At 52.7% G+C, this 12,222-nt stretch overlaps 3 protein-coding genes across 3 annotated transcripts; 1 reads left to right on the forward strand and 2 right to left on the reverse strand.

Annotated features, from left to right (window-relative positions):
• Nucleotides 1–1,583: 1,583 nt before the first annotated feature.
• AYL99_10210 (hypothetical protein) lies at nt 1,584–3,179 on the reverse strand (the record flags this gene model as incomplete). The annotated part of the gene is made up of 3 exons (XM_018841716.1): nt 1,584–1,682; nt 1,739–2,821; nt 2,907–3,179. 3 exons carry the CDS (start codon nt 3,177–3,179, stop codon nt 1,584–1,586), a joined length of 1,455 nt encoding a protein of 484 aa, XP_018688604.1.
• Nucleotides 3,180–4,483: 1,304 nt separating this feature from the next.
• Nucleotides 4,484–8,046, forward strand: AYL99_10211 (hypothetical protein; the record flags this gene model as incomplete). The annotated part of the gene is made up of 2 exons (XM_018841717.1): nt 4,484–6,528; nt 6,591–8,046. 2 exons carry the CDS (start codon nt 4,484–4,486, stop codon nt 8,044–8,046), a joined length of 3,501 nt encoding a protein of 1,166 aa, XP_018688605.1.
• A 1,189-nt stretch (nt 8,047–9,235) lies between these two features.
• Nucleotides 9,236–10,583, reverse strand: AYL99_10212 (hypothetical protein; the record flags this gene model as incomplete). The annotated part of the gene is made up of 2 exons (XM_018841718.1): nt 9,236–9,280; nt 9,336–10,583. 2 exons carry the CDS (start codon nt 10,581–10,583, stop codon nt 9,236–9,238), a joined length of 1,293 nt encoding a protein of 430 aa, XP_018688606.1.
• Nucleotides 10,584–12,222: the final 1,639 nt, after the last annotated feature.

A 12,222-nucleotide genomic window follows, 5' to 3' on the forward strand; every position in this document is an offset into this window, starting at 1 on the left:
ATCCAGTCTCGCAGCGGCATATACTGTACAATGTACCAGGCAGTTCGGTCGGCAAGGTGTTGAACAGGACAGATTGTCTTCAGGTAGGTTGGGTTGGTAAAGGTCCAGAGCTGGCGAGAGTGTTGAGGGTCGAATGCAGGAGAGGGAAAAGGCACAGGGGGCAAGAGAGTGATTATGACATGTCAATCCCGGTGACAGAAGAGAGCAGATGGAAGTGTGTTCGAAAATCCTCAGGGCTAGAAGATCGGCAATTGGCTAAGTTGTGTGGGATGAGGGACGGACCAGGGTCGACCAAGCTGCAGGGAGGGTAGGATCTGGTGTTCTGGGGGTAAGGGTGGTCTGAACGAAGTTTTCCTTTTCGTGTTCGTGTCGTCGAAGAGAAGCTCGTCGTGTCTGTATGGATGGTGAGAGGAATTCGTTCCGACACAGTGTCGATGGCTTGGGGACTAGACTGGGGTGCACGTCGGGGCATGGAGCGAGGAAAGAACAGCGCGGGGTTTGAAGGTTTTGTTGAGACCCCGAGCTTCAGCCCCGACCACCGGGGCTAAGAGGGGCTAGGTGCCCTCCTGGGCGACCCCTACAGGGGCTAGTCTGCAAGGTCCAGCACCGGCTGTCCCGTCGACCTGGCCATCCGTGGGCTCAACCCCAAACGACTGGTGCATCTACTTTCGTGATCATCCAGCTTGATTATTACATCAAGTCAAAGCTCTCTTTCTTCTCTCCTCGAAGCCTATTCCACCCTTCCTTTTCCCGGCCCCGTTCCATTTCCCCGCAACTTCAGACTGGCAGCGACAAGGTCAGGAGCAAGATCGGCAGAAGGGCAAAGCACTCAGAAATAGCGTTTTCGAATCGACCTTTCCGACGCAGTACAGTAAGATGACTTGGTAGCCAATCAAAGCAATGGGTCGCCGCGACTTCCATCCACCCGAGCAACGTCCGCCCACATCGGTGCCTTTTTCTCAACATCATGCGATCGACTTCAACCACTAAAAACTTATCTCGAACTTGGGTCGAATCGAGCTATCGGCGCTCCTGTCTCGTTCGCTTCCACATCCCCAGTCTTGCTGTTGGCTTAAGCGGAACCGCTCGAGCGTCTCCCCTCCTCCATCATGCAACGCAGAAAATGTGGCAATGACAATGATGCTCGGATTACAAGTACATATGTGGTCACAGTGCTTCTGCCATGGAGCATATCTGCATGTCCTTTTTCTTGATTCCTTCGGCAGAGAGCCTTCATCTCAGCTCAAATTGCCTTTTGACGGTGCTGCCACAGCTCGTGCAGTCGGCCCAAGGACGAACGGAAAACTGCGGGAAAACCCCAGATTGCCACATTTCCGACGAATCGCTGTGGTCCGCTTCCTTCAAGAGACAAAGAGGGGCCCCCGTTAGCTTTGTTTAGAAAGTATGAAGCCACAATTAGGTTGCGTCAGTCCACTCTGGTGCAGAACTGCCTCGACCTTGGTACTGTGATTTGACAGCTCACACCACTCGAGCATGCACTTCCGAGCTGATCCGCTTTGATCTGGAAGACTGGATAAGTCTTCCTCTGGTTGGAATCTCGCGCCCATGACAGCGAGTTCCCCTCATGAAAAGTCGTCTGGGGTTCCATCTAGAAACTCCGTGCCGCCGTCGCCTTGTCTCAAATAGTCACGGACGACGGTAGATTCGAGGAGCTGTACCTTCTATAAAGAACTTAGGATACAAGCTAGTCATATGCGTGGCGTGGAGAACAACATACCTCTGCTTCCAGGGTCTCATACGCCCTGGTCAGGAGCTCCATCTCCAGCTTCCGAAGATTCCCGATGGCCCCAAATACCGAATCTCTAACTTGGTCGCTGCGAAGAGCGTTATATGACGCTTCACTTTCAGCGAGGCGTGATCCTTGCTCTTCGATCCTTCCTTGGATCGAGACGACCGCTCGCAGGACGAATACGTCTCGCAGGCGATCTGCAAGTAAGATCGACTGCAATAATGTGTCTGTGGTAAGCGCATGGTCTTTCCATGCGGCCTTCAGCTCCGTATCTCCGTCGATAGTCTGCTCCACTCGAAAATCTAGACCGTCCTCCTCGTTGATGCATGCCCACCAGACAAAGGGACTGTCCCAGCGGACTTGATTTGAGTCGTCCACATAGATGCGGACCCCTGGCGCGTCTTGCGCGAACCGCATCTTGGCCAGTCGCAAAGGGTCGTCGGATGGGATTGACAAAGTCAGGAATATCTCTCTGGCAGTGCTCGCGTGCTCCTCCAGAAACCCGTATGAAAATAGCATCTCACATGCACCGCCGCAGCCGTACATTATGGTAATCTCATCTCCTGTGTGGATAATCCGGTCGTCTCGTACGACGAGCGATACGGATCCTGAGTAATTCTCCACCTCGAATCTGGCATTGTAATGGTCGTCTGAGGCATGGTTGGCCATGTCAACGATAGGGACCATGCCAACGCCCACGCCGTGAGGCAGCTCCAATGCACGGGAGCGATACATTGCATCTGCCAGTTTCCAGTCTTCGAAGCTCAGGCAATCTGCCCCTTCACTCCACCAAATCTCTTGGCACCAGGGGATCTTTGCAGTTGCAGCTCTTAACTTGTCGAATTCCCGTTCCAAACTGATCAACTTTTGATCAAGGGCTTCTGAGAGAGATGTCCCTATAAGTAGTTCCCTTTCTTCGGGCGTGTAGAACGTCGGCAGTAGGATTGCGTGCGGCAGCATTTTGACGTAGCCCGCAAAGGGGTTGTCGAATCCCAGTCCACGGCCGCGAGAGCTAGGGTTGTTGATTGTCATCTGGTAGACGAGAAACAGCAGCACTGCCGTCCGGGGACTCTGGAGATTGCGTTCGAGGAGTCAGTGTGCTGCAAAGTTGACCTACCTGGTGGAGGCGTCAGACACACCATTGTCTGGGACCTACCTGAGCTAGAGGGGCCGCTGCCTCCAGGAGCTCCTGTAAGCTCTGATCTGCTTTCGCATAACCCTCAACTCGCTCTTTCGAGAGAACCAGGTCGTGAGGGACCGCAACGAGAGGCGTTCCTGGACCGTGTTCGCCCTTTGCGAGGAGACCACCGCCTTTGTCATTACCATCCTCTCTGATAACGTGCGGCTCAATCAAGGTGTCGAAAAGCTGCACGTTGTTGAAATGAGCCCACACGTGCAAATCATCCAGTGGCAGAGACACCTGCCTCATGTTCTAATCTTAGAGATACTGGGAGACCGAGATTTGCTGTCGAGTTGTGCTGTTATTGAACGTCGAAACACAGATCTAACCCGCCTCGCCGTCTTCGTTGTCGTCGGGAGATGCCGGAGGCGGAGAAGCTTGCATGGCTTGGCATACTGCAGAGCATAGCGGTCTTGGGCGCAGCCTTCGAGAACTTCCGGATCCGAGTTTTTCTCTTTCTTCCACTCCGGTACCGGTCTACATCCTCCCGAACGATTCGACCAGACTTCCAAAGTTGGATCATGCTATAACGAACTTTGTTGACCCCGCTAACCCCGACTGGAGGAAGAGGATGTCGATCTGCCCATGTTTGTCTATTGTCTGCTACAAGTACCTATTCCTCCTGACGTCAAACTAACTTGGTCACCATCCTCTTGGTTGTCCATGATGACGACTAGCCTGCCTCTATGGAAATCCATCTCTGATCTTTTCGAGGCCTAGAGTGTGGTGGACGTAATCGTGTCCTATGGGGTTGGTAACTGGTGCCACCTGAATTTTCAACCTCAAACTGCTGCCACTGGACGAGTAGACGTGCATGTCTTAGTCGGCTTCCACATTCAAGACGAAAGTCTAATTGAGAACAGTGCACGCAAAAGAAAAGACTTCTACACGAATCATTTTCCTGTGATTTTGGAGAAACTGGGGGATCAACACACCCTAGTCCTGAGCCGGCTTCCCCATCTTTCCGGTGTTGAAGAAAACTTGGGTTTGCGTCAGCTGGGAGACAACTTACAGATGCTTGCGTTAGAGTCCCTGCCTTTGTCCAGCATACTTGAAGGATTCTCTCCACCCCTGTACCGGTGACCACCAGTGAGTAACAGCAAGTTCCCTGACAGAATTCCTCACCGCTGGGGAGCTACATATGCATCTCTCCGTGCCGGTCCCCGCTTCTCCGGCAATCCTGTCGCTGCTAAATATGAACGTCTGCGAAAACTGACCTCTCATGCGGTTTGGTCCTAGCTCATGGAATAGGTGCCAGATACTGATAGAGACAGGGGTGACGGTAAGTCGAGAGGGGCGACAGCCTCGTCAAGAATGAATGAGGAAGGTCTCCCGAGCATCATCAGCCTCGTGACCCCCGCATTTTCTGGACACAGAAATTAGACTGTCGTCCTTCTTTATATCTCACACATTGCTTGACAAAGACTACCGCCACGCTCTTATTGTATTTGCTCGCATAAGACGTGGAAAACATCGACTTCAAGACGACTGCTTTTCGGTATACTCTCGGTTGATGTGTGTTTGGGGTTGTCAGCAGTCGTCTGTTCAAGAAGATGCAGTTGGTAAATGACGATGAAGGAAGCTGCTCGATGGAGAGAACTAACGTCATACCATCCCAAGATGGCATTCATTCGACTCCAGATTGGTGTAATCAGAAAATCTTCCAACGCAATCGTCTGCCCCCTCGCTCCTACTACATTCCGGACACGTCCGTCTGTTTGAATGGCAAATGGTGTTTCAATTACTCCCAAAGCCCCGAACAGGCGCCCGACTGTAAGACATTCAGCTCTTGGTCTCCTTCTGATCTGAAGAGCAAGGAAATTGCCTGGGCACTCATCGATGTCCCGGGCCATTGGCAATTGCAGGGTTATGGCAGACCTCATTACACAAACATCGTTTATCCCTTCCCTGTCTGTCCACCTGAAACGCCAACGGAGAACCCCACTGGGACTTACTATCGAAATTTCGATCTCCCCCCTGCATTCGACGAAAACAAGCAGCTGAGATTGAGGTTTGACGGGGTCGACAGTGCATTCTATCTGTGGCTGAATGGCGTGGAGATCGGCTATTCCCAGGGGAGCAGGAACCCGGCAGAGTTCGACGTCACGAAGCACGTAGTAAGGGGCAAGCCCAACCGCATCCTGGTCAAAGTACTTCAGTGGTGCTCCGGAAGTTACATCGAAGATCAAGACCAATGGTGGCTTTCTGGTATCTTTCGCGATGTGCAACTAATAGCGCTTCCCGTTCGGACGCGAATCGAGGATTTCTTCATCAGGACGCAGCTTGACGAAAAGTACGAGGACGCGATACTGAATACCGATCTCGACGTGGTGTTGGGTGACGACTGCTGCCTATCGATAACCCTCAGGGATGCCGAGGGTAGAATCGTCCAGGCTGAGCGTATTTCGCTTTCGTTGAAATCTACCAAATGCTCTCACTCGATCAAAATCCCAAATCCACGCAAATGGACCGCAGAGACACCTTATCTATACAATCTAGAGTTTTGTCTTTTCTCGGTCAAGCGAGATACTCCTCCAGTTCATTCCATCCGCCACGCTGTCGGGTTTCGCTCAGTTGAGCTCAAGAATGGCAACATCTGCGTTAACGGGAAGGCCATTACGTTCCACGGCACAAACCGCCATGACAACCACCCAACCCTCGGCCGTGCAGTATCACTCGACTGGGTGCGTCATGACCTCCTGCTCATGAAGAAGCATAATATCAATGCAGTGCGCTGTTCCCACTACCCCTCTCATCCGAGCCTTCATGGTCTCTGTGATGAGCTCGGCTTGTGGGTCATTGACGAAGCAGATCTCGAATGCCACGGTTTTGCTACTGCTGCCGCTTTAGAGCTCAACTGTGACGGCCTAAGCCACGAAGAAGAGGCAAAACGTACATCCACAGATTCCGCAGATTACACGTCCGACAACGCAGAGTGGGAGTCCGCGTATCTCGACCGCGCACATCAATTGGTTGAACGGGACAAGAACCATCCAAGCGTCATCATCTGGTCGTTGGGCAATGAGTCGTTCTATGGTCGCAACCATGCTGCCATGTCTAGGTGGATCAAAGAACGCGATCCCAGCCGCCTCATCCATTACGAGCCCGACTGGCAAGCTAAGTCGACCGACATGATTTCACACATGTACACGTCTCCTGCAGACTTAAAGAGAGAGGCCGAGTCTGAAGGCGACGATTTCGAGAAACCGATCATCCTCTGTGAATACGCTCATGCAATGGGCAACGGCCCCGGGCTTTTGGAAACCTACCGGACCCTCTTCCGCTCCCACAGACGACTCCAAGGCGGATTCATCTGGGAGTGGGCGAACCATGGGCTCTGGAAAGAAGATTCCGACGGCAGAAAGTACTATGCTTATGGTGGCGATTTCGGGGACGTACCGAACGATGGCACTTTTGTCATGGACGGGCTATGCCACAGTAACCACACCCCCACGCGCGGCTTAGTAGAACTGAGAAAGATATACGAACCAATCGATGCCGAGCTCAACGGGAAATATCTTGTTGTGCAGAATCATTATGATTTCATAGGATTGGAACATATTAGGGCGGAGTACGAAGTACAAGTTTACGGCCAAAGGTTTGTCAAATCTCGCCTCCATTTCAATTGGGGAATGGAGTAGTTGACGCATGCGTGAACAGGTCTGAACTTGTTGCTGCCGGAGTCCTGGCGATTCCTCCAGTTCCGCCGGGGTCGCAAAGAAGAGTCCAGCTGCCCGAAGATGTCCTCAAACACAAGGTTTCCCGCGAATGCTGCCTCAGGATTGCCTTTCGGTTGAAAAAGGACACACGATGGGCAAGGGCCGGCCATGTGATAGCCTGGTATCAGACTCAACTAGCTACGGCCCCTCAAACTGCTATGCCACCTCTCGCCAGCATATTTTCCTCCAAGCACGGAAGCAGCTCGGCGACACCTATACCTCCTCCGTCATCCACCGATTCATTGCTCAGGTTCTCTGCGACCAGCCTGAAATACAAAATCTCCACCTCCTCGACTACCATCACATTCGATCGAGTCCGCGGCCAAATATCCTCATTCGCCCACAACTCCAGCCAGCTCTTGTCCGACACGCGCGTTGAGAGCCACAACCTGGCATCTCCCTCCCCTTTGTTCGCTCTGGATTTTTGGCGACCGCCCACGGACAATGACATCGCATGGCAGACTGGCGAATGGAAAAGGTACGGGCTGCACATGATGACAAGTCGATTGAAGAGTTTCAAAGCGAGCGTGCGTTCGGATTGGGCTTCCTCGACACAGAACCATACAGATTCGGCGGACAGGACCGTGGAAGTCGCGGTGGTGACTTTGACGGCCGAGCATGCTCTTGCTCCGCCCAGTCTGGCCTGGCATTTCGATGCTGTGACTACCTACACCATCACAGCCACTTCCATCGCTAGCTCCAGCAGCGACAACCCCAACAGCGGCTCTGCCCAAGGTGGGGAGTCTCGGCTAACGATACAAATCCACACGCGCCTTATACCGTATGGCTCGCACCCGCGCAACCTCCCCCGAGTCGGGCATTCCATTCAACTTGCTCCTCAGTACAGGTATGTCAGATGGTTCGGTCGCGGGCCGTCGGAATCGTACAACGACAAATATCTCTCACAGCAGGTGGGGATCTGGGAACGCGAGATTGACGACATGGAGGAACACTACGAGGTGCCACAAGAGAATGGAAATCGATGCGATGTTCAATGGTGCACGGTCTCAGCGTCTGCTTCAGAGGATGCCATTTTTACCACAGCTGTGGGAGATGACAATGACGAGGGTCGCAGTGAGGATGTCGCTAACGGAATAACGAAACATGTTCCAGCGGGCGACATCCCCGCCCTGCGCGCGACGTATCTCTCAGGCACGTCCGAAGGAGATCGACCACACATGCAGTTTTCTACTCAGCTCTACGACGCGGTTACGGTCGAGACTGCCAAGCACCCATGCGACCTGCTAGAGCCGGGGAAGAGAAGGCAGGGAGTCCTATGGCGGCTCGATGCAGACGTCGCAGGAGTAGGGACAGCAGCATGTGGGCCCAGCACGGAGGAGAAAGATCAGGTGCTCTGCCGGGAACGGGAGTGGACTTTGATTCTGCAGGTTTTGTGACAGTAACCTAAGAGATGGCTCTATTGACGCGGAGGGAGGAAGTACCGCCGTCATTATTGGTCGTTGGTGGGATCTTCTCCTTGCACAGAGGAGTGGAACAGAAAGAGTCAGATGTTGACAGCATAATACCCCAAGAAGGGGTGCAATGTCCGACAATGATCACTGTATAACCTCTAGATTCGAATACTGGACAGGACTGGAGCTCATACGAGTGGATAAACGACCACCGCGTAGTAAAGTGATCTGGAAAGGTGGGGACAGATCGTCTCAAGGTAAAATTGAGAAGCCAATACAGATCAGCGAACATTGAGGGACCGCCGTCGAAAATAATGGAACTAGTGCAACAACATCAAACGGCTTCGGGGATGGAGACCTCCTGGGCACAATAACAAAGGCAGAGAAAACTTGACACGCTCGCGTGGTGTAATAGGACGCGATACATGTACCACGTGTAGCTGGCTGCGAGCATGATGTCCCTTCTACTGATATTGTACACCATTGCCATGTCTAGACGAGCATGTTGGATAATACAACACAGGAGACATGCGCCCAAGAGAAAGCGTATTCCAACCCGAATGTTTCACATCAGGCCGACCTGCTCTTCAATGCATCCTCTTCATGCGCATGCTTGGCCCAGACTCGCGGAAGGAGTGGAATGATACCGCAGCTGATCAAGATTTTGGCCAGACGTGACCTCGAAGGGTGGTCGTGACCTGAGTCGGTTAAAGAAAAGACCAAATATCCTGGCAACTGGTTCCACTGTCTTTGATTCCACGGGAGTCTATGCTTTGCTTGCCTGGCACAAGATGAGTCGACGTCAGACAACCACACTTCGTTCTCATTGATCTTCTTTCTGTTCCATATCCAGCGGAAGTCGTATCTTGCAGACGGAGGCGAAGCCGACCACAGTCGACAAATTTCCACGCCACAAGACACCCATCCCGGAGTATACATATTGCTGTAGTACGTTCCGCTCAATATGCCCTCGAGATCTGCTCTTGCTTCTTCTGATATACCAAGTATCCAACAAGACGGCTTCGACCACTGTAGATCCTGAAGGTTCCACCACGCTCTAAACAAGAATGAAAAATGCGCAAGGAAAACCAGACGTCAACGCCGGGTATGATATGCGATGTGAAAGCAGGAAGATCCGTAACATGTACAGGGAGATATTGCTTCGGTGATTTGCTTAATTGGAGATGACATAGGTTGCTGTACCCGATATGACGGAGACCTAAATCGAAGTTAGCCCTGGACAACATCCAGAAAGGATTGGAAAGTCAACTTACAGTGCAGCCTTGTGAATTGCATCCTGTAGCACCACAGTATTGACCGTTTGAGTATTTACAAGTTCCGGACAAATTGCCCTGCAACTCAACCGTGCCTTGATATTGGGCATTGGTCGTTGGGGAATTTTGGAAGATCGAGAGCCAAGTTACACCTCCTTTGGCACCCACGCCAAAGTTGATAGGGGCATAGTTGCCCAGGTTCTGACCAGGTGAACCCCATTGGCAGCCCTGAGCGGCAGACACTCCGATAGGATTCAGATAATACTGGGCAGACGTTGATTGTCCTTGCCATTCGTAGTAGGTAGCGGCATCGGGAACGGTCAATGGCTCTGTCTCGCCAGGCTGAAGCTCGACTGGGATTGTTTCGGACTCAGTCCCAGGATAATCGGTACGGCAGATAGCAACAACGCCGCTCGCATCGTTAGTAGCTTGGACGCCACCAACGCCAGGAATGCAAAGGTTGTTCGAGAGACCCGGGTTTGTCAGATGGAGCTTGCCGCCTGAGCAGGAGAGGCCGCCAACGGACTGGCCGGTAGCACCTTGTGTGGAAGGCCACTGGGATTTCTGATAGCCAGGGGGGCATGCATAGGAACACATCATGCCCTCCGAGCAAGACTGGCCCGATACACCCGTCACGATGTGGTTGACGAGGCCACCCGCAATAGAGACCGCCTGCAAACCAGCCCAGCCACCCATTCCGAGGTAGTCGAGAGGGACCGCGCCATACTGGGAGGGGAAAGTGCCGCAATCAAGTTGACCGTCGGGAAATGCAGAGGTAACACCGCTGCCGCCAGAAGGGGCGGTGGAATATTGAGCAGGAGCAGAGCTAGAACTAGCAGATCCGCTTGGGCTGGACCAAGCTGGAGAAGATGGTTTTTGGAAGAACTCGGCCGGGGGAGAGGAAGAGACCGGTGGCGACGTGGTAGTGGTGGTCGAGGGGGTTGTACTGGATTCTGTTGAAGTTGACGAAGACCAGCTGCTAGACGTAGTCGAAGCCTGGGAGCAAACGCCAGGATCCTGACCATCCACAAACTTCAATTCATGATCCTCCAGGCCATCGCACACTTCTCCGGGCGAGAGTTCCTGTCCGTTGAGCATATAAACATAAGCAGTCGGGCCCGCTGTCCAAGCGGTCTCGGTGACATCGCGCTCTTTGTGCTCATGCAAGTGTCGATGTTTGTGGACGTGGGGTTGGGCGAGCGTGGTCGAGGCAGCGACTGCCGTCAAGGCAATCGACGAGAATCTCATGTCGACTGCGGTGAGATTCTCCAAATGAGTGTACGCGGCAGTCTTTCAAAGACTGGCTATGGGAGAAAGATTGTTGAAGAGTGAGTGTATAGGTTATGTGGGACTGCAGAAGATGAAGCCAGTCGAATCTGTATGGACGCACGACCCGCGTATTAGTTCTTTGTCTGACTCTAATATTTGCAGAGAATAAATATCCTCGTGAAAGAGGCAAACAAGGCAAGGGGGGGGTGTTCGAGGCCGTTCGCAGGGTCAGGAGGGCGTACAAAGCCAGAGACTCATATGATCAGTGCTGGAATGTTGGACGCGGAGGCTCGAGTGCTTTCTGGGAATTCTCGGCGCGAGGGATCGACGAAGGGAAGGAGGCTGGCGTTTAGGTCGAGGTGGATTTGTACAAAAGGAGTGAACGAGAGAAAAGTCTCTCTGTAAAGAACGTGAGCCAACTGAGGGCGGCGGAGGGAAGAGTATAAACAGAGGACAAAAGATGGACGGCGGTGGTGGTGAGCAAGAGTGAAATGCAGTGTTCAGTTTGGTCTGAAATGGAACGAGCTGGTTATGCAGGTTGGGAAAGAAGAGGGAAAGGGGAGACGACAGAGGCAATTCTGGGCGCCAGGATCTCTTTGGGGGTGATTCCTTTGTGTCTGGGGGTGGCCCAGTTGGCGCTCAGGAACAGGTAAAGCCTGGAGTGCACCCCTGCACCCGTCCATTGGCGCCCCTGCGGTTCAAGGGCCTGCGCCGCACCACAAAGAAATTGCAACTCCACTGGGAGCGCCATCGATCGTCCGCTAACAAAGCTAGCTTGGGATCCAAAGTTATTTTGTCCCATGTTCCAGCTCCCTGCCCTTTTGTCATTGGCTTGGGACCTTGGCTCAAACAAACGAATGCGAGGACAAAGCAGCGACCGTCCAGAGACCAACAACAGTCGCCTACGAACCGTTGGTGCTGGCCTTGGTTTTCAAACGTGGACACTCTGATGAAGCGAGAGTGCTGATAAGGGTATCTTGGAATCAAGGGAAAATAGAGCTTGATTGCGGAGGTGACTAGGAAGCTAATCATTTCCTCAGAGACATTGCTAAGCTCCTCTGCATCCCAAAATCAAGCCAGACCGAGATAAAGGCCACGCAACCTCTACGCATGCACTCTGCTCGCTTACCAGATCCCAAATTACCCACCCGCACACAACAAGAAAATAGCTGAGTGCAGCAAGCAGCAGTACACCTCACTACCTACAGTTTGAGGACTTTAATCGGCACCAGGAGGGGGAGCACAAAATACAAAGAGCGTGGTTGCTCATACACTTACGGAGTACGGGGCCGTCTTGGGGAGTGAAACAACAAACCGATACTTTTGGGTTGGCCCGGGACCCATTCCGTGTACCTATGTAAGTACCTGAGTCCACGACAGAGTCCCATTTCTCTTGCCAGTATTTGATACATCTTCTCCCTTCTGCATCGCAACAGAACTCGTACCGCGTGGTCTTCAAGCTGGGATGAAGAGACCCGCAGAATGGGGCCATGGACATGGGAGGCTCGCTGGTCCATTCTACTACTACTTGTACAGACTCTGATCCCGAGCAGGTCCAATTGAGGGTTGCTGCTTCGTCAATAAGACATCCCCTTGTGTCAGACTTGGGTACTATTGA

This window comes from Fonsecaea erecta (genome assembly GCF_001651985.1).
Source record: "Fonsecaea erecta strain CBS 125763 chromosome Unknown Scaff11, whole genome shotgun sequence".
NCBI classification, from domain to species: domain Eukaryota; kingdom Fungi; phylum Ascomycota; class Eurotiomycetes; order Chaetothyriales; family Herpotrichiellaceae; genus Fonsecaea; species Fonsecaea erecta.